This window comes from Littorina saxatilis, linkage group LG5 (assembly GCF_037325665.1).
Source record: "Littorina saxatilis isolate snail1 linkage group LG5, US_GU_Lsax_2.0, whole genome shotgun sequence".
Lineage (NCBI taxonomy): Eukaryota > Metazoa > Mollusca > Gastropoda > Littorinimorpha > Littorinidae > Littorina > Littorina saxatilis.
In genome coordinates this window covers 16,194,954-16,217,539 of record NC_090249.1, presented here as the reverse complement: position 1 = coordinate 16,217,539, position 22,586 = coordinate 16,194,954, and the positions used below count along the sequence as shown (strand labels likewise).

The 22,586-nt window shown below is 42.8% G+C and overlaps 2 protein-coding genes across 4 annotated transcripts in view; one reads left to right on the top strand and one right to left on the bottom strand.

The window, feature by feature from the left end:
* The window catches only part of LOC138966398 (myosin-11-like), a 16,028-nt gene extending 12,320 nt beyond the window's left edge, over positions 1–3,708 (top strand). For 2 of the 3 annotated variants that reach the window (XM_070338619.1, XM_070338620.1), the window contains exon 13: positions 2,453–3,708. In XM_070338619.1, coding sequence (XP_070194720.1) covers positions 2,453–3,708 — 1,256 coding nt within the window. Of the gene's footprint in view, positions 1–380; positions 421–2,452 lie in introns of all 3 variants that reach the window. The other variant, XM_070338621.1, reaches the window with a different exon arrangement.
* A 5,710-nt stretch (positions 3,709–9,418) lies between these two features.
* On the bottom strand, positions 9,419–16,876 carry LOC138966397 (patched domain-containing protein 3-like). The gene is made up of 6 exons (XM_070338618.1): positions 16,316–16,876; positions 14,945–15,176; positions 14,098–14,639; positions 13,287–13,525; positions 12,512–12,718; positions 9,419–12,032 (listed from the first exon to the last, which is right to left on the bottom strand). The coding sequence occupies exons 2-6, from the start codon at positions 15,164–15,166 to the stop codon at positions 9,823–9,825; spliced, it is 3,420 nt and encodes a 1,139-aa protein (XP_070194719.1). The 5' UTR covers positions 15,167–15,176; positions 16,316–16,876; the 3' UTR covers positions 9,419–9,822.
* Positions 16,877–22,586: the final 5,710 nt, after the last annotated feature.

The following is a 22,586-nucleotide window of genomic DNA, read 5'->3' as shown; positions in this document are numbered from 1 at the left end:
ATTGTTTTTTGTAATCGTCCCTACAGCCTATATGGATATCCGAGTCCGATTATCACTACACAGCAAGAATAATAAGGGTATTACGTAAAGGTAATAAACGTCTACCCACATTTTAACTGGACCTCGTTTCTCATCTTGTTTCGGTGGTAAACCTAAGTGAACAAATCAAAAGTACCAAAAGTTTAACGATGCAGAGGCGCTAGGCCAGAGGTTCGGAAATACCCTCAGATTATCCCTAGGGAAACCCTCTCAGCTGTCCTGGAATCGAAAGTGTGTAACCTATATATATATATGTTTGATAATTGGATAAAATTGCGTTCTCCAAAACGTAGTTTTGAAATTTTGGAACAATGAATATGTATGCTTTTGTTTCCCCAAAGCTTCGGACAGCTGCTGTTGACACACTCTCTTTGACACAAGGTACCAGTGTAGAGAAATCAGACATTGTCATAGACTTTGTAAGATTCCCAAGCATAATCAAAAGTAGAAGGATGAATGTCTTTTGGGCATGTGTATTCCAGTCTGAAAGATATATTCCTTTCATGTTTAATCTACACTGAGCTGTATACATTTTACTTTGTGAATATTTGTTTCTTTCTCATTTAACCAAAGATTAGTCCCAAAGCGGAATAATCATAGAATTAACCAATACTCACACTGGTTATTAACCTGTTTCCCCATTAATCATTTCAGTACTGATGTTTCTTGGCTTTTAATATTTCTTAAAACATTTAATCTGCAACTTTCCAAACCAATGTTTGATCTCATTTGACACAATTACATTTTCATTGCTTTTGTTATCTTACAATTTCCATAACGAGCAGAACTCATATAACGTCCAAAGCTTGTGACCCCATTTAGAGTCTGATGAAATAGCAGTATTTTAAGTATGTATACAGGAACAGTAGCTTCTGAACATCGCTCCGCAAATATATCTCAGGGAAACGTACATCAACATTTACATTGCACGGTGTAGAATTGCTTTCCAACATACCATTTTTCAAGTCTAAAAGCAAGGAAAGTAGGTGTTCGAGTTTGACACTGTCTAACTGCTTTCTAACATCACAGATACTCTTTACTCCTATTGAGATAAGACTTTTTGTCATGTGAAAGAACACATGACTTATTGTGACTGTACATTCTCGCTTTTAGTCTCTACATCTTTAATATACATGTTTTAGTGCTCTTTTTGTCTTTTATCTTTTTCCCCAAAAAAAACCCCACACTTTTCTATAGATTTCCAATTTATTTATGCCAACGTTTCTGTCTATGCTTAATTGTTGCGATTGCATTTGGTCTTTTTTCATGTTCATTTTTATACTATCATGGTGGGAGTCTACAATTCATATAAATCCATTGACTGTCTTTCCATTTCGTTGGGCATCTGTAGCATGTCTTTGCTATAAACGTACTTTGTGCACTTTAATGATGACAAAAGTAAGCTTATTGTGATCGAATATCTTGAAATGAAGATTATCTCCCCAAATATTTGTTCTTGATTTGTTTAATCACCGATTACTATCCTTTAGGAATTCTTCTGGTTAGATGTGTATGTGTGTTTACTTTATTTTGTTTTGGTTTTTTTTTCACCTTCTTTTTTGTCTTTTCTTTTCTCTTCTAAATTTGGATAATATTTTGTGTAAAATTTACGGATTGGTTTTGCTTACTGTGTAAGGGCTTGACTGTCTGCCATGTTCTTCTTGTAAATGTGTTTGAAGACACCACCATAAGCCGTAGGCTTGTTGTTGTTTTTACCTTATGTTGATGTACATTTCCTGAACATGTAAAATATGAATAAACATTGTTTAAACAAAATGAAGATTATCCATCTTTGAATACGTCAATTAAACGTAAAATATCATATTTGTTTACTTCTACTGTAAACAAGTGGTTTTCGACACCCAGAACATTAAAAATAAATTACCAGGGCCACTTGCCCAAATATCACGTTATCGATTGACAACGTTCGAATAGTGCAATTCAGTGGTTCAAACAAAAATTATACTTTTGACATTATTACAAAATCAACAGAAGTCCTACCCCTACTTCTGTATATGCCTGAACAATTATTTCTCAACAGTTGAAAATAAAAATAAAAAACAATTTTTTCATTAGAATTACACGGGCACACACATAAATACTCACACGCAAACACACAGTCAGACGGAAACAGACAGACTTACACACAGACAGATTGACAGACACATATATATATATGATCACACACACACACACACACACACACACGCACACGTACGCACACGCACAACACACACGCACACGCACACACACGCACGCACACACACACACACACACACACACACACACACACACACACACACACACACACAGAGGACCTTCTGCCGAACCTTTACCTAAATATCATTCATCAAACTTACACAATGCCGTTGTATGGACGTGCTCAATGTCACAAACACCTTTTCTTCTTCAGATGCACGTGCTCGGTTTGACTGGAGCGACACAGCCAGGGACAGCAGGGAAGAGCGGGCAAGGGAAAGGCAACACATCCAGGAGATTCACGACAACATCGCCAGACTGTCACACAAGATAGACACAGCAATGACCAGAACACAGAGCGACGCTACTCTCATTTCACAAATCGAAGAAATGGTAGAGAAAAGAAAACGAGAAGAAGAACATCTTTCAAAGATGACAGAAAGAGAAAACGTGGTTATATACTACCTCCAGCCAGATGAAAAGCACAGTGTTGCTTTACGTCAGAGTCCTAAAGTTCTCAAAGACGATCTGTTGATGAATCTGGCGCAGGATTTGTACAGACACTTCAGCATCCGACTGTTGGCCATCTCACAAGACTTTGTCTTGTTCATGGACGTGCCCTGTGCAGAGGCGCCAAACCTCAAGAGAAATCTGCCAGTTATTCTGAGCATGATTAGAAACGTATTGCATGAAAACTTCAGTCATACGATGACCTGGCAGCCCCCGGGAGTCTGCAGCCCTTGGGACATCTGGAAGATGGCAAAGCAACAGCGGAAGGCGGAGGAGCAAGCACAAAATAGCAAAGAAAGGAAAAGCGAAGAGAGAAACCTGGAAGACACCATAGCCCAGCTAGGAAGTCTTCTGGAAAACGAAAGGCTACAGGCAGCCGAGAAAGAAGCACAGATCCACGAATACCAAGCCAAACTGGACGATAACACGGAGTGCACATTCTCCCTGGACCGTCTATCCAGCCTTTTAGAAAAAGAGAAACAGAACACTGCCTCCAAAGACGCAGTGATACAGGAACTACAGAACAAGCTGGAAGACATCAAAGGCCTCCAGACCGATCTAGATAAGGAGAAGCGAAATGCTGCCGACAAAGACTGCATCATACACGAACTCCAACACAGAATGTCCCTCGACGCTTCCCGCTTGCGTCAAGAGCGAGACGAGGAACGAGAACGACGAAACAAGGAGACTGACAGCTTCGTTCAGCTTGTCAAAGACCTCAGCGAAAAGTGTTTCAAACTCGGACAGCAGCAAGTGGACGAGATAGCGAAGAGTCAAGAAAGTGAAAGGAAACTTGAGAGGGAGCAAGCCAGACACACAGAGCTTGAGACAAGACTGCAGCAAGGCCCAGCAGGATTAAACAGCTTGTTTGCAGAGAACGAGAATTTGAAAGCAGAGCTCCAGGTACTAAAAGACTCGGTGAAAAGTGCCACATTAAAGATTGAACACATGAGGCGGTAATAGAGTGTCCTTGTACTGAAAGACTCGGTAAAAAAAAATGCCACACTAAAGATTGAACACATGAAGCGATGATAGAGTGTCCTTGACCTTATACTGAAAGACTGGGTGAAAAGTGCCACACTAAAGATTGAACACACGAGGCGGTGATAGAGTACGTGTCCTTGTACTGAAAGACTCGGCGAAAAGTGCCACACAAAAGATTGAACTCATGAGGCGGTGATAGAGTGTCCTTGAACTGAAAGACTTGGTGAAAGTGCCACACTAACGATTGAACAAATGAGGCCTTGTGTATATAGTGTACACTTGCTTGTGTGACTTACAATTAAAATATTCATATCAGGGATATTCTCCATAGCTGTGTACCAAGGAAAACCATGTTACGAAGTTGATATTTCTTTACTTAACTGAGACATTTTAACCGTTCAAATTGATTCAATTGATAAATACTGGTTCCATATATATATTTGGCCTGTAGAGAACGAATTAGAAATACTTGCATATTTTGTTTGTCTACGTTCAGTAAATTACATGAGTTTTAAAGTACATCACCTTCGTAACATGAAAACCAAAGGTTGTGACATATATTTGAATACTAAAAAATAAAAAAGAGACAAAGACTCTGTTCTTTGTTGCATTTTTTGTTATACCTTAATCTTTTTCTTACTGGGTATTACGGAAAAACCCGTCGAACAATGTCGTCGATATAACTTTTGCAATGAGCTCAGTTTTGCCCAATTGACCAATGGAAATCTACGTAACATATGAAATAGCAATATTGAGTAATATCATGTAAATGAGGTCTTGTAAAACTAGTCTGGCAGGGACCTGCTTTTTCACTGCTTATGATGCCAAAGTCACCGAGACTAACGTCATTACGGAAACACTTTTGCTCCTGCTGTCTCCCCTGGAAGAACTATCACGTCACGCTACACTTTCTAAAGTGACGTTTCTTTGCTTTGACGTGAAATATTGCATAGGGCGTTGGAAGAGATCGAGGTTCCAAAAGAAGCATCTTCAATTTGTTCGCCTCGACTGCGGGACGTTTTGAGTAACATACACGTAAGTACGGTATGTAGGGTAAACAGAATACTACATGGAATGCTGTGTCATACCAGATTTACACTCGTTACTTTTTAAAATCTTGACTTGAAAAGCTCGCTTTTGCTCGCAGTTCAATATTTATAAAAGCAACTAGTCTAAAACTGGCACGACACAGAAAACCATGTAATCTCGTATACATCTATTCCTTTTTATACCCGTATAGAGAAAGTGAATGAGTAATTCATTACTGCACAATAGCCTGCACAATTATGTAAAGGGAGAAAAGGAAATCTACAGTAAATCATGTGTGTATATTGACACGAACACAGTGCTACCAAGCCGTGGCTGTCAAACGAGCCGTGTAAACGTTCATAACACAAACAATAACAACAACACTATAGTGTCCATTAAAATGTTACATACAAATGGAAAATTTTCTTCGGCACACCCTGCCTGCCTGTAAGCGGTTATAACAACAATTGAACAAAAGGACAACACACATAAAATATTCATGTGTCAGCCTGACCTGTTCATATTCCAGAGAAAAACAATCTGTGTGCAAGATTTTGTCTGTCCTTTTGTGTGTGTGTGTGTGTGTGTGTGTGTGTGTGGGGGGGGGGGGGTTGTTAACGATGAACAGACAGAGCTGGTTTTGTATGCTGCAATGAGCTCAAGGACGCACAAACAAACACGTACGTGCACAGAGATTGAGTGAATTGTGCATAATGACGCAGGATCAACTAACCAACACATACACATACACAACCTGCAGGAGGACAGACAGACGGACAGACATATTCTAACACGGCTTTACCGGTTTGCATGAGAGTACAAAAGTCTTGCAAGATATCGAAACGGTTGTGGTATAAAGTAAATATGCCTCTACTGATACAAGAGAATTAGTTCCTTTGAATGAGCTCTGTCTCTGTCATACTCGGTTTCTTACTCTCCCAACCCCCCCCCCCCCTCTCTCTCTCTCTGTCTCTCGCCCCCCCTCTCTCTCTCTCTGTCTCTCGCCCCCCCCCCTCTCTCTCTCTCTCTCTCTGAGCTTCTTCAACACGCACAATTCTCTTTTTTTTTTCCAGTGCAACGAGATAGCCCGATTTTTTAAAGTAACATAATCAGAAGGCTGACAAGTAATACACACACTACTAAAAGGGCCAGTGTTCTGTTAGTTTTAGTGCCCCTACACTCGGTACACCGCACACGTTTTTTGCAGGCACAGTCCTTCTCTTGAAAACAGGTCGACTCACCAGGTATGTTACATGGGATAAGACCATCCCTCCACTTGGTCATATACCAAAGATCAACACCCAGGCTGCTTGCTGTTGTGAGTTGAATTTGTTCAAACAATGTCATAATTATAAACTTCAGCGACAGAAACATCAATGTTTAGGTGTTATGAATGTGTTTTGAACAAGTGATGAGAACAAGGGTGTGCAAGATGCGTGTAAGTTGTGCATTTAAATTGTGTAATGCGAGTGGCTTGGGAGTGTCTGTTTCAATAAGCTGTGCTCTGGTCTTTCTCCAAAAAATATTTAGAACATAAATTAATTTATGATAAAATCATAAAAGGTATTGGTTGCATTAACGACATGCCAGAAACAGTTCCCACTGTGCACGTGGAGCACCCAGGCTGTTCATGTTTGGTATGTGACCAAGTGGAGGGAAGGTATTTTCCCATGTAAAACCCTGGCCAGATCTGAGACGGTGAGCCCAACTGATTTTACAAGAAGCCTTTCAGAAGGAGTGTGCCTGTTAAACGTTTTCCTTCCAATGAGCAAGTGTAATGCTCTGGTAACAAAAGACACTGGCAAAATTGTTCTTAAAGGCACAGTAAGCCTCCCGTAAACCATCACAGATACGGTCAGACTTATACACACAGTACAAACACCCTTTCATTTAAACACTCACCGATTGAGAACATCCTAGGTGCCCTCCGTAAAGAGAGAACAATTTTCAAAGAATTTATTTTTGCGTGGTTCATCTTACCCCTGAGCCATCGTGAACCCGTGTGATCCAGTTTCCCTTTTTCACAATGTAGTCGTCAGTTAGTCATTTGAATGCGACTCGATGTGAGCTTATCTACAATAGCACGTTTTTATGCACGAAACAAACGGCTGTGGTTCACAAGAACTCTAGCGATGGCTTTTGACTGTTGAGAGGAACGGCGATATGCATAAACCGTCGTCTGCTACGACCCTTGCGTGACCCTGCTTCCGGGCTTTTCTTTTTTCAAACTTTCACAACTTCGAATTGTACTGATCTTGTCTTGATGAAAAAAGAATTCTTTTGTAAGAATGTTTGTGTAACAAGCTGTCAATTTATTATTTAGATTTTAAAAGTTAGGTCTAGCGCAAAAACGCACCACGGTCCAAAAACATTCTGATAATCATCGATCCACGGCTATCGCCAGTTTACATCGATAGAATGAGACCCGAAGGGAAGTAACTCATTTTTGACCTGAGTTCAGGATGGGTCCAAAAAGTGTTGGAGACAATCTGCAAAATTAATTCTTTAAAAATTGCTCGCTCTTTACGTAGGGCACCTAGGATGTTCCCGTTTGGTGAGCGTTCAAATGGAAGGGTGTTTGTACTGTGTGTAAAAGCCTGACAGTATCTGTGATGGTTTACGGGAGGCTTACTGTCCGGGCGTGATTTCCGGTATTGCGGAATATTCATAACAGCCGTCCGGCACCAAAACGAGGCGCCATTGTTGTTGAGGAACAAGTCCACGAAAATATATTCTTTGAAAATTTCTCACGCTCGACAGAAAGCAGCCAGGATGTTCCCGTTCGGTGAGCGTTCAAATGGAAGTATGCTTGTACTGTATGTAGACGCTCGGGGAGCTCTGTGATGGTTTACGGGAGGCTTACTAGCTGTGCCTTTAACGCAGTTTATTACCAATTCAGTGTCCCATATGGCTTTTTGCCCAATCAGTACGGATTCTAGGTGACCCTCTAAATGTTATAACGTTCAGGCAGGGACCCTTTTTACATTTAGTCAAGTTTTGACTAAATGTTTTAACATAGAGGGGGAATCGAGACGAGGGTCGTGGTGTATGTGTGTGTGTGTGTGTCTGTGCGTGTGTGTGTGTAGAGCGATTCAGACTAAACTACTGGACCGATCTTTATGAAATTTGACATGAGAGTTCCTGGGTATAAAATCCCCAGAAGTTTTTTAAATGTTTTCGATAAATGTCTTTTATGACGTCATATCCGGCTTTTTGTAAAAGTTAAGGCGGCACTGTCACACCTTCATTTTTCAATCAAATTGATTGAAATTTTGGCCAAGCAATCTTCGACGAAGGCCGGACTTTGGTATTGCATTTCAGCATGGAGGCTTACAAATTAATTAATGACTTTGGTCATTAAAAATCTGAAAATTGTAATTAAAATTATTTTTTTATAAAACGATCCAAAATTACTTTAATGTTTTTCTTCATCATGTTCTGATTCCAAAAACATAAAAATATGTTATATTCGGATTAAAAACAAGCTCTGAAAATTAAAAATATAAAAATTATGATTAAGATTAAATTTCAAAAATAGTTTTAAAAACAATTTCATCTTATTCCTTGTCGGTTCCTGATTCCAAAAACATATAGATATGATATGTTTGGATTAAAAACACGCTCAGAAAGTTAAAACGAAGAGAGGTACAGTAAAGCGTGCTATGCTGCACAGCGCAACCGCTACCGCGCTGAACAGGTTCGTCACTTTCACTGCCGTTTGCACTAGCGGCGGACTACGGTCATTGTGAAAAAATGCAGTGCGTTCAGTTTCATTCTGTGAGTTCCACAGCTTGACTAAATGTAGTAATTTCGCCTTACGCGACTTGTTGTTTAATTATCAAGCTAAAAATTAACAAGCCAAAGTAAAAATTTAAATCAACAATATCAGCGTGATTTATTCAAACGAATGACACTTCATCAAATGCTGTTAGATAATACTCTCTTTATCTAAAAAATACAGAAAAGCGAGTTTTGTCAGTGGGTGTTTTACGGAACAGCACGGCACCGCCCATCCTCTGAGTGTGCAATGCCGACCCGCTCGGTTCCGGAAACCCCAGAAACCCCCCCTTGTCCGCCCCTGCAGTGTGTGTGTGTGTGTGTGTGTGTGTGTGTGTGTGTGTGTGTGTGTGTGTGTGTGTACGAGTATGAGTGTGTATGTGTATGAGTGTGTGTGCGTGCGTGTGCGTGAGTCTCTGTCTCTTTCTCTCTCTCTCCGATGGGCCAGGACAAGTGCTAAGTCAGCGGTTTTTGTTTTTATCCAACACACACACACCTAATTCGTAACTAACATCTTCGTTCTGCCAAATGCTTCTACCGAGAAGTATGGTTATGAACATTCACACATTTGTTGCTTAAATCTAAATGAAGGAATTAAGAATAAAGCAGCAAAAGATGTGTATCTATTTGTTCGACTGCAAATGACAGCTCTTAAACTGATGCCGTGTTGAAGAACAATGTCAGTCAATATCATTCAATTTCTATTCTATCAGCGGACGACGGTAGTTTATTTGTGACTCAGAAGATTAACATATGTGTGAAGAACAGTCACACAGACAGACAGAGATACATAGAGTGACAGACAGAGAGACAGAAACACACACACACACACACACACACACACACACACACACACACACACACACACACCGCGCGCGCGCGCGCGCGCACACAAACACACACTTATTCGTGGGATTGTGCGAATGAATAATTCTGATGGGTGAAGTTGTCAAAAAAAGTAGGGAATAACTATTTGTTTATGTAATCCCGCTTTTGACATCTTAGCTGGGGAGTTTCAGTTTAGATACAGAGCACACACACACACACACACACACACACACACACACACACACACACACACTCTCTCTCTCTCTCTCTCTGTTTGGAACACACTCACGCGGGCAAATCGCAGTATGATAAATTATGTACTTTGCTACTTGCATTACACGAAATCACACTACACTGCAGTATACTACACTACACTACACTACACTTCACTACACTACAATGCCCTTCACTACACTGCAATACACTTCACTACACTACGCTCCTCAAAGCAGTCTTTCACGAAGGAATGTCTCCAAAGTTTTCTGTGACGTACGCTTGCGTTGAACCAAGCTTGCCATTGGTCGACAGCGTACAGGCCACGTGATGAACACCCTCTAATGAGGAAACAGGTTCGTTTTGGACCGGATATCCGTTTACGTCATCAAATCCGCCAAGACTGCTAACAATGTCTATGTCTCTGCGAGGTTGTGGCTTAGATCGCTTGGAGCCTTTCCCAGATCCAGCATTGTTTCGTGATGGCGAATGTTTGACGGCTTTCGGAGAAGTCGTTCTCGTTCTTTCCGCCGTTCCACCGAGAGATCTGATATTGACGTAATCGTCAATGACGTCTAAAGATCGTCGGTGTCTGTGACGCTTCGGGCGGTTCCACGAGCGACCGTGATTGGAGGGGATGGAGGACGCGGGGACGTCATACAGTTCTGATGGCACAGTTCTGTAGCGGCCAGGCCAGTTCTCATAGTGGATGGTGGACGCTTTGTATTTTCGAGGCGTCTTGCAGTACTCGCACGAAGGGACCCTGTCTTCCACGTTCTCGTAAGAGTTGGAGCTGAGACTGTGACGGAGGTTGTCGTACACAGAGTTAGGGTAATCCACAACGGAAACAGTGCACGACACGTTTTCCTTGTTGGGGTTGTCTATTTGGGACACAGCGCTGGAGCCAGGAAGGTGGTTGTTATGCCCCACAAATTGCCTGTTTCTTTTACTTCGTGGCGTGTAGGCTCCCGTTCCGTGACTGTTGACAGACACGCTTCCAGTCTTAGTGACTGTCTTTGTCTGGAAGTAGGACGACACGATGTCCCTGTCCCCGCTAGGCCCGGCTGGCTTGTCTCTTTTCTCAATCATCATCGCTTTCCTCACAGACTCGTCTTTGTCCAGCTCCTCCTGGCTTTTCTCTGGGCCGAGCAGCCAGAGAACGGTGGACGTGAAAAGCACTGCGTGGAACAGAGAAAGCAGGAGAGTCAGGAAGGTCACCTTGAAGAGCACCGAGAAGTGGTAGGACGTGGCAGCGAGTAGCACGAGCACTCCAAACACCATGCACAGTGTCAAGGTCAAAATCGGGACCGCTGCACGTGAAGCCGCGTCAATGACACGCTCAGCGCGTGAGGTCAGCTCCGACTGCAAGTACGCGGCGCTCACGTGCACTGAGAAATACACAGCGAACCCAGCGTTGAGAATGACGTAGGTCAAGGACACGAAGGAGACGCTGACCCCCCAGAAGTGCATCAACCCCAGCGTCGCTACCATCGTGGACAACGCGCTAGCGATGACAGTCACCGTGGTGTACACCTCGGGAAAGACAGCGACGTAGAGCACACAGAGAAGAAGGACGGCGATACCGATACACTGAAACAACGTGGGAAGGACCGCCAGTCTCTGATCGTAGGCGAGAAACGCCGGGTGGTAGGCGAAGACGGGGACGCCAGCGTCAGTAGCCAGACTCCTCATGTTGACCATTAGCTGGGTGAGCTTTTCCTGGTCTGAGGTCTTCGTGGAGAACACATAGCAGCGAGAAGCTACGATCCTGTCCCTGGCTTGATCCAGCACCACATCTCCACCAAAAGTCGTAGAAGAATTCAGAAACTCCTCCACCACACTGACAGGGAAGTTTTCGCCATCGGAGGTGCGGTTATAGTAAGGAGACTGCAAGAAGTCCGTCAGCCAACACCGGACAAACTCCGTCTCGATCCCAGGATTCTGCTTGGCTTTGACCAGGAGTCGTGCGACGAGGTTGGCGGTGAGGTTGTTGTAGGTCATCCTCTCGTCCATCACGAAGACAACTGGGAAGCTGAAGCCGAAGTACTGAGAGTCCGTGTTGAGGTAGTCTCGAACGTAGGATGATCCGGTCACCATGCTGGTCAACTCCACACCATTCTTCAGGCTGATGATTCCGTAGATTGATACAGCGAGCAGAACGACGTACACGACCCCTATTACTGCTCTGGCCACGATGCTCTTTATCAGCTTTACGAGAACAAGCCTAGGGAACTTCTCAAACACGCTCTCATCTTCGTAGTTATCTCTCGGAACGGCGCCTCCGAACATAAAGGCGTAGCAGGGTGGTCTCCCTTCTTTCTTCAGCTGGTCACGTGGGCTGGTGGCGCTGCAGGTGATCACGTGACGCGAGGCGATGACGCGGCGGGCGTGGATGGCCAGGCTAGCCACGCCCACTGTCATGGTGCTTAGGTAGGTGAACAGCACTGCCACACCTGCAGAAATGATACAATTTAAATCACCTGTTGATTGCTTTGATGCAAAGCCAACGGCACAAACTGAAAATGTTTCGTTTTGAGTCGAATAGTAACAATCTTGCCTAAAATCAGAACAGGAAACAATAAGGTCATGAGTAAAATACCAGCCAACCAGTAACTTACTCACTAACTCATTCACTCTCTCCCTAACTCACTCACTCACTTACTCACTCACTACTCTCTAACTCACCCACACACTCACTCTCACTTACCCACACTCTAACTCACTCTGTCACCCACTAACTCACTCATTCACTCACCCATCCACTCACTCTCACTTACCCACACTCTAACTCACTCTGTCACCCACTAACTCACTCGCTTATTCACTCACCCACCCACTCACTCACTTATCACTCACCCACCCACTCATCTATCCACTCACTCACTCACTCACTAACTCACCCACCCACTGACTGACCGACTCACTAACTCACCGGCGTAAAGGCCGAAGCTTGCCACAGAAGGGAAGGAGGCAGCGTGAGCCGCACACAGCGCTATGAAGAGAGACAGGGAGGTGACGGTGATGGGGGGACCGACGTCAGACACACAGCATCCTACTCGCTCCTCGACACCCCCCTCCACCCTATCCAGTCGGCTGCTCCACGAGATCATCACCAGGTACGTGTCCGTGACCCCCACACCTGAAGTCAAGGTGAAATGTTAAAGGGCCGTCACACTATATTGCGATTCAATCGTAGCATGCGTTCCAGACGAGGAAGTAGCACGTACAACGACCCAACAACCGGTCACACAGCTAAAATTCATTGCACGGGAGCAAATTATTCCGTTTGTATGCGAATTTACGAGGTTTTAGCCCTGTGCAAGACTAGTGGGCGTATATCCTGCGTACGCATGAACAAGAGCTAGGCACTCTTGATTTTCCTGGTAGGCACATCATTTATATTGTTTTTGGATAAACGAGTGATATTCTTGTGGATTTTTAAAGATGAAAAAAATAGGTATATTGTTCGATACAGTAAATTTTCGGCCTGTTATAAAAAGAAAAAGAACAGCGATGACTGACAAAAGTTAAGATAAATGTTCATTAGACCTTGGTTTTTAATTAAGGGCGCATGAAGACCTCACACTTTAGCATGTTTTCCCGATAGTCTGACACATGCACTATCGGCCAACTTCACCTTGCATGTCAAATAACAAAACGACGTTAAACACCAAATAAAGAAAGAAAGAATGTCAAATAACACTTACCGAGGACAAGAAGAGGCATGACCCAGACCGTGTCAGCGACCTTGACCTCACAGAGGCTGAGCAACCCCATGGCCCCTATGACCCCGAGGGCAGGGGACACTACTCCCATTGGCACCAAGAGGGCGCGCGTGGAGACTACGTCACCACCACATGCAGCGACGCACGTGCACATGGCGATGACAGCCAAGGTCATCCAGATGAAGGTCAGGTCAGCTTGGACATTTCTCTCAAGTGCTTGGCTGAGGAAAAAAGAAAACAAATAGCTGTTTTGTTACGACTGTATCAAGAATACTTTTCGAACAAAATAAGAACATGTGGCTGCCCCAACTTTACCATGAAGCCTCAAATTAACTCGGCAAAGTCTACTTCGCGAAGCTGGCTCAGTGCACGAAGCGTTGGCGCTGAAGTTTTGGTTAAACGCAAAATAACGACTGCCTTCAAGTCAGAGGCGATGCTAGCAAAACGGCATTCTTCTTCTTTTTGATGGCAGGAAGAGTGTAATGCTTAACAAGTAATGAGGATGATATAAACAACACGGAACCAAATTTAGGCATGCTGGAGTCTTTGGAGAAGCATTGAAAAAGTTATACAGTGGAACTTGCCTTGGCGTCCACCTCTTGATAAGGACCCACCCATTACGTACACTCCAAAGAAATCCTGACGAGGTTCTTTACGATGAGTGTATAATCCACCTTTCTAAAACCATCTCATGTCTATCAGGACCATCTTTGGTTGATGCCTTTGGTGGTCGTTATAGACCGATTGACTGTGAAGAATGTCACCGTTAAATGTGTGCACATGTATTCCATACCTGATGGAGCGTGATGACGTATAGACGATGTCAGAGTTGTTGACCTTGACATTCTTCATTAGGTCGACGAAAGCGTCCTCCCACAGAAACACTTCAGGCTTCAGGTCATGCCGCAGCTTAAAAGTCACTCTCACTACGCCCACCCGCTTCAGCTTCTTGTCGGAGTCCGCCAAAGCGAAAGAAAGGTCGACCATGACCCCAGTGGTGGGGAGCTTCCATTTTGGATACGTGAGAATCCCCATACCTCTCATGGCGTCAAACTGTGGGTCCAGCAGCCTCGCCCCAGTCACCACACACTCGTTCATTCGTTTTCCACACAGGTCTTCATATGTCAAAGTGACGCCGTCCGCAAGGACTGTGACGTTGGTTTTGACGTCACTGATAACGTCACGGATCTCCTTGACGACGTGTTCGTCATAGACGGAGGCGTTGTTCCTGGCCGCGAAGATGATGCTGCCCATGATCTGGTTCTCGTTGAGCTCCAAGGCGTCGTAGTTGTCCGCAGTGCGGTCCGAGAAGAGTCGCTCCACTGTAGCTTGGTCCTGTAAACATGCACAACATACTACACTAGAGTCTAGTATTTGTCTCTCCTATAACTATTGCCACGCTCTAGATCCGTACTCCGATTTGTGACTGGTTGCCGGGCTTGGCTGAGAACAAGTAACATATCCATGCAGCACTTAGCCATTGAGTCGCGAAAAAACCCTGACCACAAGTGTAAGTTTTGTCAACAATTAAACGTTCCAATAACCTACAACTCTTGTTTTTGATTCCATGAAAACACGACAGAGTTATTTCCGAACATCGAATGTTGTAATGGCGGACACTGCACTGAGCGGTACCTCACCTTGAGAGATTGGCTGTCCGTGGGAATGTTGACTTCGTCAGAGTTGGTGTAAGTCTCCATCTTCAGGACCCCGAACCCCAGGCCACCAAAGATCAGTGAAGGTATCAGGATGAACATCCATGGATACCGGGCAACCACGTGACCGTAGCGACACAGGCCACGTGACAGGAAATGACGTACGTGCACATGCGCGGGAAGACCATCGCAGCACGAGGCCATCATCGTGAGCAAGCTGCAAAGGAAAAAAAAGTCCGTTTTGGAAATACTTTTTTCTTACTTTTATGTTTTATGAAAGGTCCACTCCGCTTCGTAAAAACAGATGGCCTCACTTACTCAGATCTGGTCAGGCATGATCAAATAATCCATCTGTAATTGGTCACACACACACACACACACACACACACACACACACACACACACACACACACACACACACACACACACACACACACACACACACACACACAAACACACACACACACACGCACACACACGCACACACACACACACACACAACACACACACACACACACACACACACACGCACACACACACACACACACACACACACACACACACACACACACAAACACAGTTTGTGGATACTAATACTATAAAGACTATTCTTAAAAATGCGCACATAAAACATACATTTATAGAAATACATATGACACAAAGCTTAAATCATGCGGCAGAGTGTACACTCAAGGCCAAGTGGTCAGCAACTTTGGAACGGCCGCTTAAGGCCCGGTCACACAGCCCAAAAGTCGCGTAAACGCATGAATCACGCATACAATTTGCTTGTGCGTGCTTGTCGGTCGAGAATTTGACCATTTTCGCTTATTTACGCGATAAAAATCACCGATGAAGTGCGTGATTCATGCGTTTACGCGACTTTTGGGCTGTGTGACCGGGCCTTTAGACTCTGACTTCGATGTTTTGTATTGCTCGTACAAGGCTGCCTCGCCTATTAGTATTACAATGTATAGTGTACAAACAATTAAGAACAAGAAAAAAATATGTTTTAAAAGAATTTTTTTTTCATTCGCTCGGCTTCCTGACGAGTGGACGTAAACTGATTCTATCAAGAGAAGTTTTGTGTGAATATTTGTTTGTCTGTTCACTTAAAAGACCGTTGGGTCGAAATATCTGTGAATGTATTGTTTTGTCAATAATAACAAACGTTCCAACAACCTACCTTTCTTTTTTTTTCTTTTTTTTAAAAGGTGGACAAAAATAAGAAAAAAAAATATAAGCGTGAGTTCACATTCCGTGTGTAAATGGCTTTTACAGGCTACATATATTTCACTCTCACACTGATTCCAAGGACACACCAACACTGGCGTGAAGTTGTAGAAAAACAAAACCCACCTTGAGGCCTCATGTTCTGGAAATGTCCAAACTTAGAACTTATTGCACAAGAGGGTGAACGGTTTGCGTTTCACATCACGAAGGTTTCCTCCTACCGCTACGCGAAAACTCTCCTTGGACCATTCATTGTAAGTCAGTCACAATTTGAAAGTGAAAACAAAGAATAAAAAAACTGACAGCTTCTCCTAACACGTTGTCATCAGTACTCTACTAAGATCAAAAATAAATGTACGGTGTTGTGTTAATATGTTGCGTTTCACACCTGTGCGTTTTCATCCTACCACGCAGGGAAAACACTCCTTGTGCTAACTCATTAGGTAAGTCATAATTCGAAGGGAAACCAAAACAAAGCATAAGCAAAAGAAAACAAAAATACAGAAACTGACAATTTCTCCGCGAAACATTGTCTGTCATCAGTACTATACTAAGATCGTTAAAAACAAAAAGTAATCAAAAAGTGTCCTCGCAATAATGATCGTTATGAAACACTGTCACAAAGCATCGTTTTGACAGCTAGCAGAATGGTGTCAATAGAAGTTATGTTGCCCCTAACGCTTCTCACGTCCGTTCGGGTTGTGAAAAAGAACGAACCCCGCTTGCAATGAACTTTGCAGTTTGAGTGTTCGCCATAATAAATGACCTAGATAATTGACAATGACCATCCGTCACTGTCACGGGAGGGCGGGGTTAACAGGAGTCATGGCATAGCTGCTGAGTCATGGCATAGCTGCTGTCTTTCCGGCTCACAAAAGATACAAAACAATGGGTTTTTACAGATTTGACTTTCCTGCTTTCTTTTGACATTTAGTCAAGTTTTGACTAAATGTTTTAACATAGAAGGGGAATCGAGATGAGGGTCGTGGTGTGTGTGTGTGTGTGCGTGCGCGCGTGTGTGTGTGTGTGTGTGTGTGCGTGTGTGTATGTGCGTGTGTGTGTGTGTGCGCGCGTGCGTGCGTGTGTGTGTGTGTGTGTGTGGTGTGTGTGTGTGTGTGTGTGTGTGTGTGTGTGTCTGTATACGTTACTGATTCCGAGAAAACTACTGGACCGATCTTCATGAAACTTCCTATTAGCGTTCCTGGGTATGATATCCCCAGAAGTTGTTTTATTTTTTGGATAGATGCCTTTGCTGCCGTCATATCCGGTTTTAAGTGATTGTTGAGACAGCACTGTCAGGCCCTCATTTTTCAACCAAAGGAATTTAAATTTTGGTCAAGCAATTTTTTGACAAAGTCCATACTATATGGGATTGCATTTCAGCTCGGAAGCTTAAAAATTAGTTCATTAATTTGCTCATTAAAGTTGTCATTAAAATCGATTTTTCGCAAACAGATTTAAAGTTGATTACACCGTATATTCTTCATCAAATCGTGAATCTAAAATTATATACATATTACTCTTAAAATTTGATCCCAATTAACGAAAAGAGGTTATTTAGTATTACGATTAAAATATAAGAAATCGTCCCAAAAATGATTTCATCTTATTCTTAATCATTTCCTTATTCCAAAAACATATAGATATAGATATGTTGTTATTTAAAAAAGCTCAGAAAGTTAAAAAGAAAACAGAAAAGCGCGCTTTCCTGCTTATCGCATTACGTTATAGCGCTATACTGGCTTGTCAATTTCACTTCGTGTTGCACGGGAAAAGTGAGCTATATCCTTGCCGCGGGGTTTAACGAAGCTGTTCTGTCTTGGTGAAAAAATGCAGTGCGTTCAGTTTCATTCTGTGAGTTCGACAGATTGACTAAATGTTGTAATTTTGCCTTACGCGACTAGTTAAAAGTTAGGCCAAACAAATGTTTTTGTTTGGCCTTAGCTTCGCCCGTTATGGAAGCGACGACAACGCAACACGCAATTGTGAAGCGACAAGACAAGGTCGTCGTGTACCAAGGGTGTGTGTTTTGTTTTGTTTTCCTCAACACGGCAAACAGACTAGGTACATGACGCTGGTGCTTGGGCATCCATCATCGTGACAAGGTGTCCGCCACCTAAGCTGGTGGCTGGGAGGGGAAGGGGGGGGGGGCTGAGAGGGATGGGATGGTGGAGAGGTATTGGATGGTGGAGGTGGTTGTGACGTCAGGTCGGGGGTTGGGTTGTACTAAAATTCCGCCCGCCCCCCCCCCCTCCCCCCTTTATCACCTAACAAAACCACCACCACCTTACCGACATCTCTGTGTGTTTATCTCTGTGTGTGTCTATGTTGTGTATCTGTGCGCTTTAGTGTCTGTGTCTGGATGTGTCATTTCTTTATCACTTATTCATGTTTTAACTTACATCTCACGTCCCAAAGAAACAGTAATGCCACCAAAGGACGGTAATAATTATTGTCTAGTGGTTTAAGGACCCTCCCCGCAGGTGTTGTTCCTGTTGTGTCCTACCTGGGTTAAGCCAAGGTCATTAATCTGTTTGGCAAAGCTCTATTGTCGTTGGTAAATCTGTTGGTTAATCTGTCTTTTTTCTTCTTCTTTTTTTTTTAAGGAGATCAGACTTCTTTTTTTGTCCCATCAGCGGGTACTATTTCGGAAGGGTTTTTATTGTGATGTCGCCTAATGTAAACTTTTTACCCTTCCACTCGCTCTCTCTCTCTTTCTTGATAACTTTCTTTCTCTTCCGTCCGCGTGTTTGTTTGGAATTTGCAATACAATCTGTTTTTTCAGTTACACGCAATATATATGGACATTGGTTTTAATACTGGACATTCTTTTTTTCTTTTACAGTTGCTTCTCTTCTCTCTCTCTCTCTCTCTCTCTCTCTCTCTCTCTCTCTCTCTCTCTCTCTCTCTCTCTCTCTCTCTCTCTCTGTCTCTCTCTCTCTCTTTCTCTCTCCCCCTCTATCCCTCTCTCCCCTCTGTCTCTCTCATTCTTCCTCTTCGCGACCTCCCTCTCTATTCCTTCCATCCCCCTCTCCCCCCCCCCTCTCTCTCTCTGGTTAATCTGTCTGTCCGACAGGGGATTAGCACAAAGTGAAGGGAAGAACTTGCACAGGGAAGTGGTCGCCTATTAAGGTCATCGCATAAACAGTATCTTGACAACACTGGCCTGACCATTGCGTTTGAAAGGCACGTTCCTTTTTACGTAAAGCAGCAAAGAAACACTCACTAAAAACAGGAGAATTCACTTTGTCACAACCCATATTAAACCGACAGAGTTATTTCCTAAAATCGTCTACTGGGAAATTTACTTTCGATGTTTTTTAATGGCGCAAGATCAATCTCCTTGACTCGACGCTCCCCATCCCAAAAGACTACCCCCCTCCACCCCCTCCATCTCCGTTTTCATCCCTACCCCCTCTCTCCCTAACGACGGCTGCATCGGACAAAGAACAACAGGACAAAAAAATGTCACGAATAATGGCCGTAAGCGCCAGATTGGACATGTTTTGGTTTCGCACAGCACGCCTTCTTCCAGAGACATGTTCTGTTTCTTCATACATATGTATTTCATTAGCTTTTTTTCGTGAAAAGGTTCTTTGTTCCTGCAAACTGAACTCTTGTATGCAAATTATGTCGACCAGGTCATCCCGCGTTGCAAAATAAACGTGTCATATGGAAACTGTTTAGTTCACTTCATAATTAAAAAAACACGGCATAACTTGCTTATTAAATTAATGAAACAGACAGACAGACAGACAGACAGACAGACAGACAGACACACACACACACACACACACACACACACACACACACACACACACACACACACACACACACACACACACACACACACACTTGCTAGTCGTAAACCACCCGAAAAAAGGCCCGGAATAATACAATTAAAATTCTTGCATATTAGCACACATCACTGCTTTGATTATTCAACTCCAAGTGGCATGTGTTTATTTAAACACTTACCCCCCCCCCTCCACACACGCACACATACACAACAATTGAAAACTACTGCTAACTGTAGCATCACGGACATAGTCAACGTGAACATTTCGTATCATTTAGTATGCTCTTATTGTAACAATGTCCGGTGTAAAATATGTTGAACATCTTTTGCAACAAATATGCTTCCTGCATTAATGCAGATCGTGAACAAAGAGAGATGGAAAGACACACGGACAGACAATAAGAATAAGAATAATAACTGGACATGTTTAAGTGCCTTAACCAATGGCTCTAGGCCCTTTACAAAAATAAAATAAAAATAAATAAAGTAGAACAATTAAATGTACATAAAACAATTAACCATACGGACAAAAATCACAACTTTGAAGAAACCCTGTTTTCGATATAATCATAGTTTAAAGGCAAAAATCAATGAACGAAGCAAATAGATAACAAGTCGCGTAAGGCGAAAATACAATATTTAGTCAAGTAGCTGTCGAACTCACAGAATGAAACTGAACGCAATGCAATTTTTCAGCAAGACCGTATACTCATAGCATCGTCAGTCCACCGTTCAGGCAGTGAAATTGACAAGAAGAGCGGTTTAGTAGTTGCGCTGAGAAGGATAGCACGCTTTTCTATACCTCTCTTCGTTTTAACTTTCTGAGCGTGTTTTTAATCCAAACATATCATATCTATATGTTTTTGGAATCAGGAACCGACAAGGAATAAGATGAAAGTGTTTTTAAATTGATTTGGAAAATTTAATTTTGATAATAATTTTTATATTTTTAATTTTCAGAGCTTGTTTTTAATTCAAATATAACATATTTATATGTTTTTGGAATCAGAAAATAATGGAGAATAAGATAAACGTAAATTTGGATCGTTTTATAATTTTTTATTTTTTTTTACAATTTTCAGATTTTTAATGACCAAAGTCATTAATTAATTTTTAAGCCATCACGCTGAAATGCAATACCGAAGTCCGGGCTTCGTCGAACATTACTTGACCAAAATTTCAACCAATTTGGTTGAAAAATGAGAGCGTGACAGTGCCGCCTCAACTTTCACGAAAAGCCGGATATGACGTCATCAAAGACATTTATCGAAAAAAGGAGAAAAATGTTCGGGGATATCAATCCCAGGAACTCTCATGTAAAATTTCATAAAGATCGGCCCAGTAGTTTGGTCTGAATCGCTCTACACGCACGCACGCACGCACGCACGCACACACACACACACACACACACATACACCACGACCCTCGTTTCGATTCCCCCTCGATGTTAAAATATTTAGTCAAAACTTGACTAAATATAAAAAACGAAAACTTGAAACCATACTGAGGAAGGGGTGTACAGAGAGTGAAAAAGAAACAGCTAGAGGAGGACGAAAACCACCACCACCACAACAACGAGGAAAAAAACAACAACGTACTGTACAATAGAATTTAACGGTTTTCCACCTGCAACTGACCTGAGTGCAGAAAATAGGAAAAATTATTAAAAGAGTTTAATAATGAAAATCATAGAATAAACTTCTTCTTCTTGTCGATCACTCAGATGGAATAGAATAAACAAGAAAGGTATTACATTTATGGAACGTTAAATAGGTAGTAGTATTCAAAACGTTCACAACAGAAAAAGAAGGAAAAGGGACTAAGTTGGAGCGTAAACGAGAATGAAATTAAAAGACCCCACCCAACATTCTTCTGCAAAATTGTCAACATTGTATACGACATGGAAAAAAACAAGCCTGTCGCACTTACCGTCCTTCAGGTTTTAAAGTCTCATGCGCCAACTCTCGCTATCTTCACGTTCCGTTGTGCACTGTTTGCCTTAACACATTACAATGGGCGGTTCTGGTGAGGTTCTGCCCCCTCTTTCTTTCGGCTGGTAACTGGCGCCACCTCGCGGCAAGATCACACGAGAAAGGGAAAAAAAAACTTGCATTGGTCCCAAATAGCATATCGGTTTGGTAACAAAAGTTCGTGTGTAAGTCGTGCATTTTATACGGTAAACAGACAATGGTCGGTTCTGGTGAGGTATGCCCTTTCTTTCTTTTGGCTGGTAATTGGCGCCACCTCGCGGCAAGATCACAGAAGTTGTCTCGCGTTATCACCCAAGAAGCGCTCATTAATGCATGATGAGCAGGAGCAAGAGCATCACGGGAAGAAATAGTTTCAGTCAACCGACAGGAATAGTCTCAGTTAGCCTACACTGAAGGAAGAGTTGTGGAATAGTCTCAGTTAGCCTACACTGAAGGAAGAGTTGTGGAATAGTCTCAGTTAGCCTACACTGAAGGAAGAGTTGTGGAATAGTCTCAGTTAGCCTACACTGAAGGAAGAGTTGTGGAATAGTCTCAGTTAGCCTACACTGAAGGAAGAGTTGTGGAATAGTCTCAGTTAGCCTACACTGAAGGAAGAGTTGTGGAATAG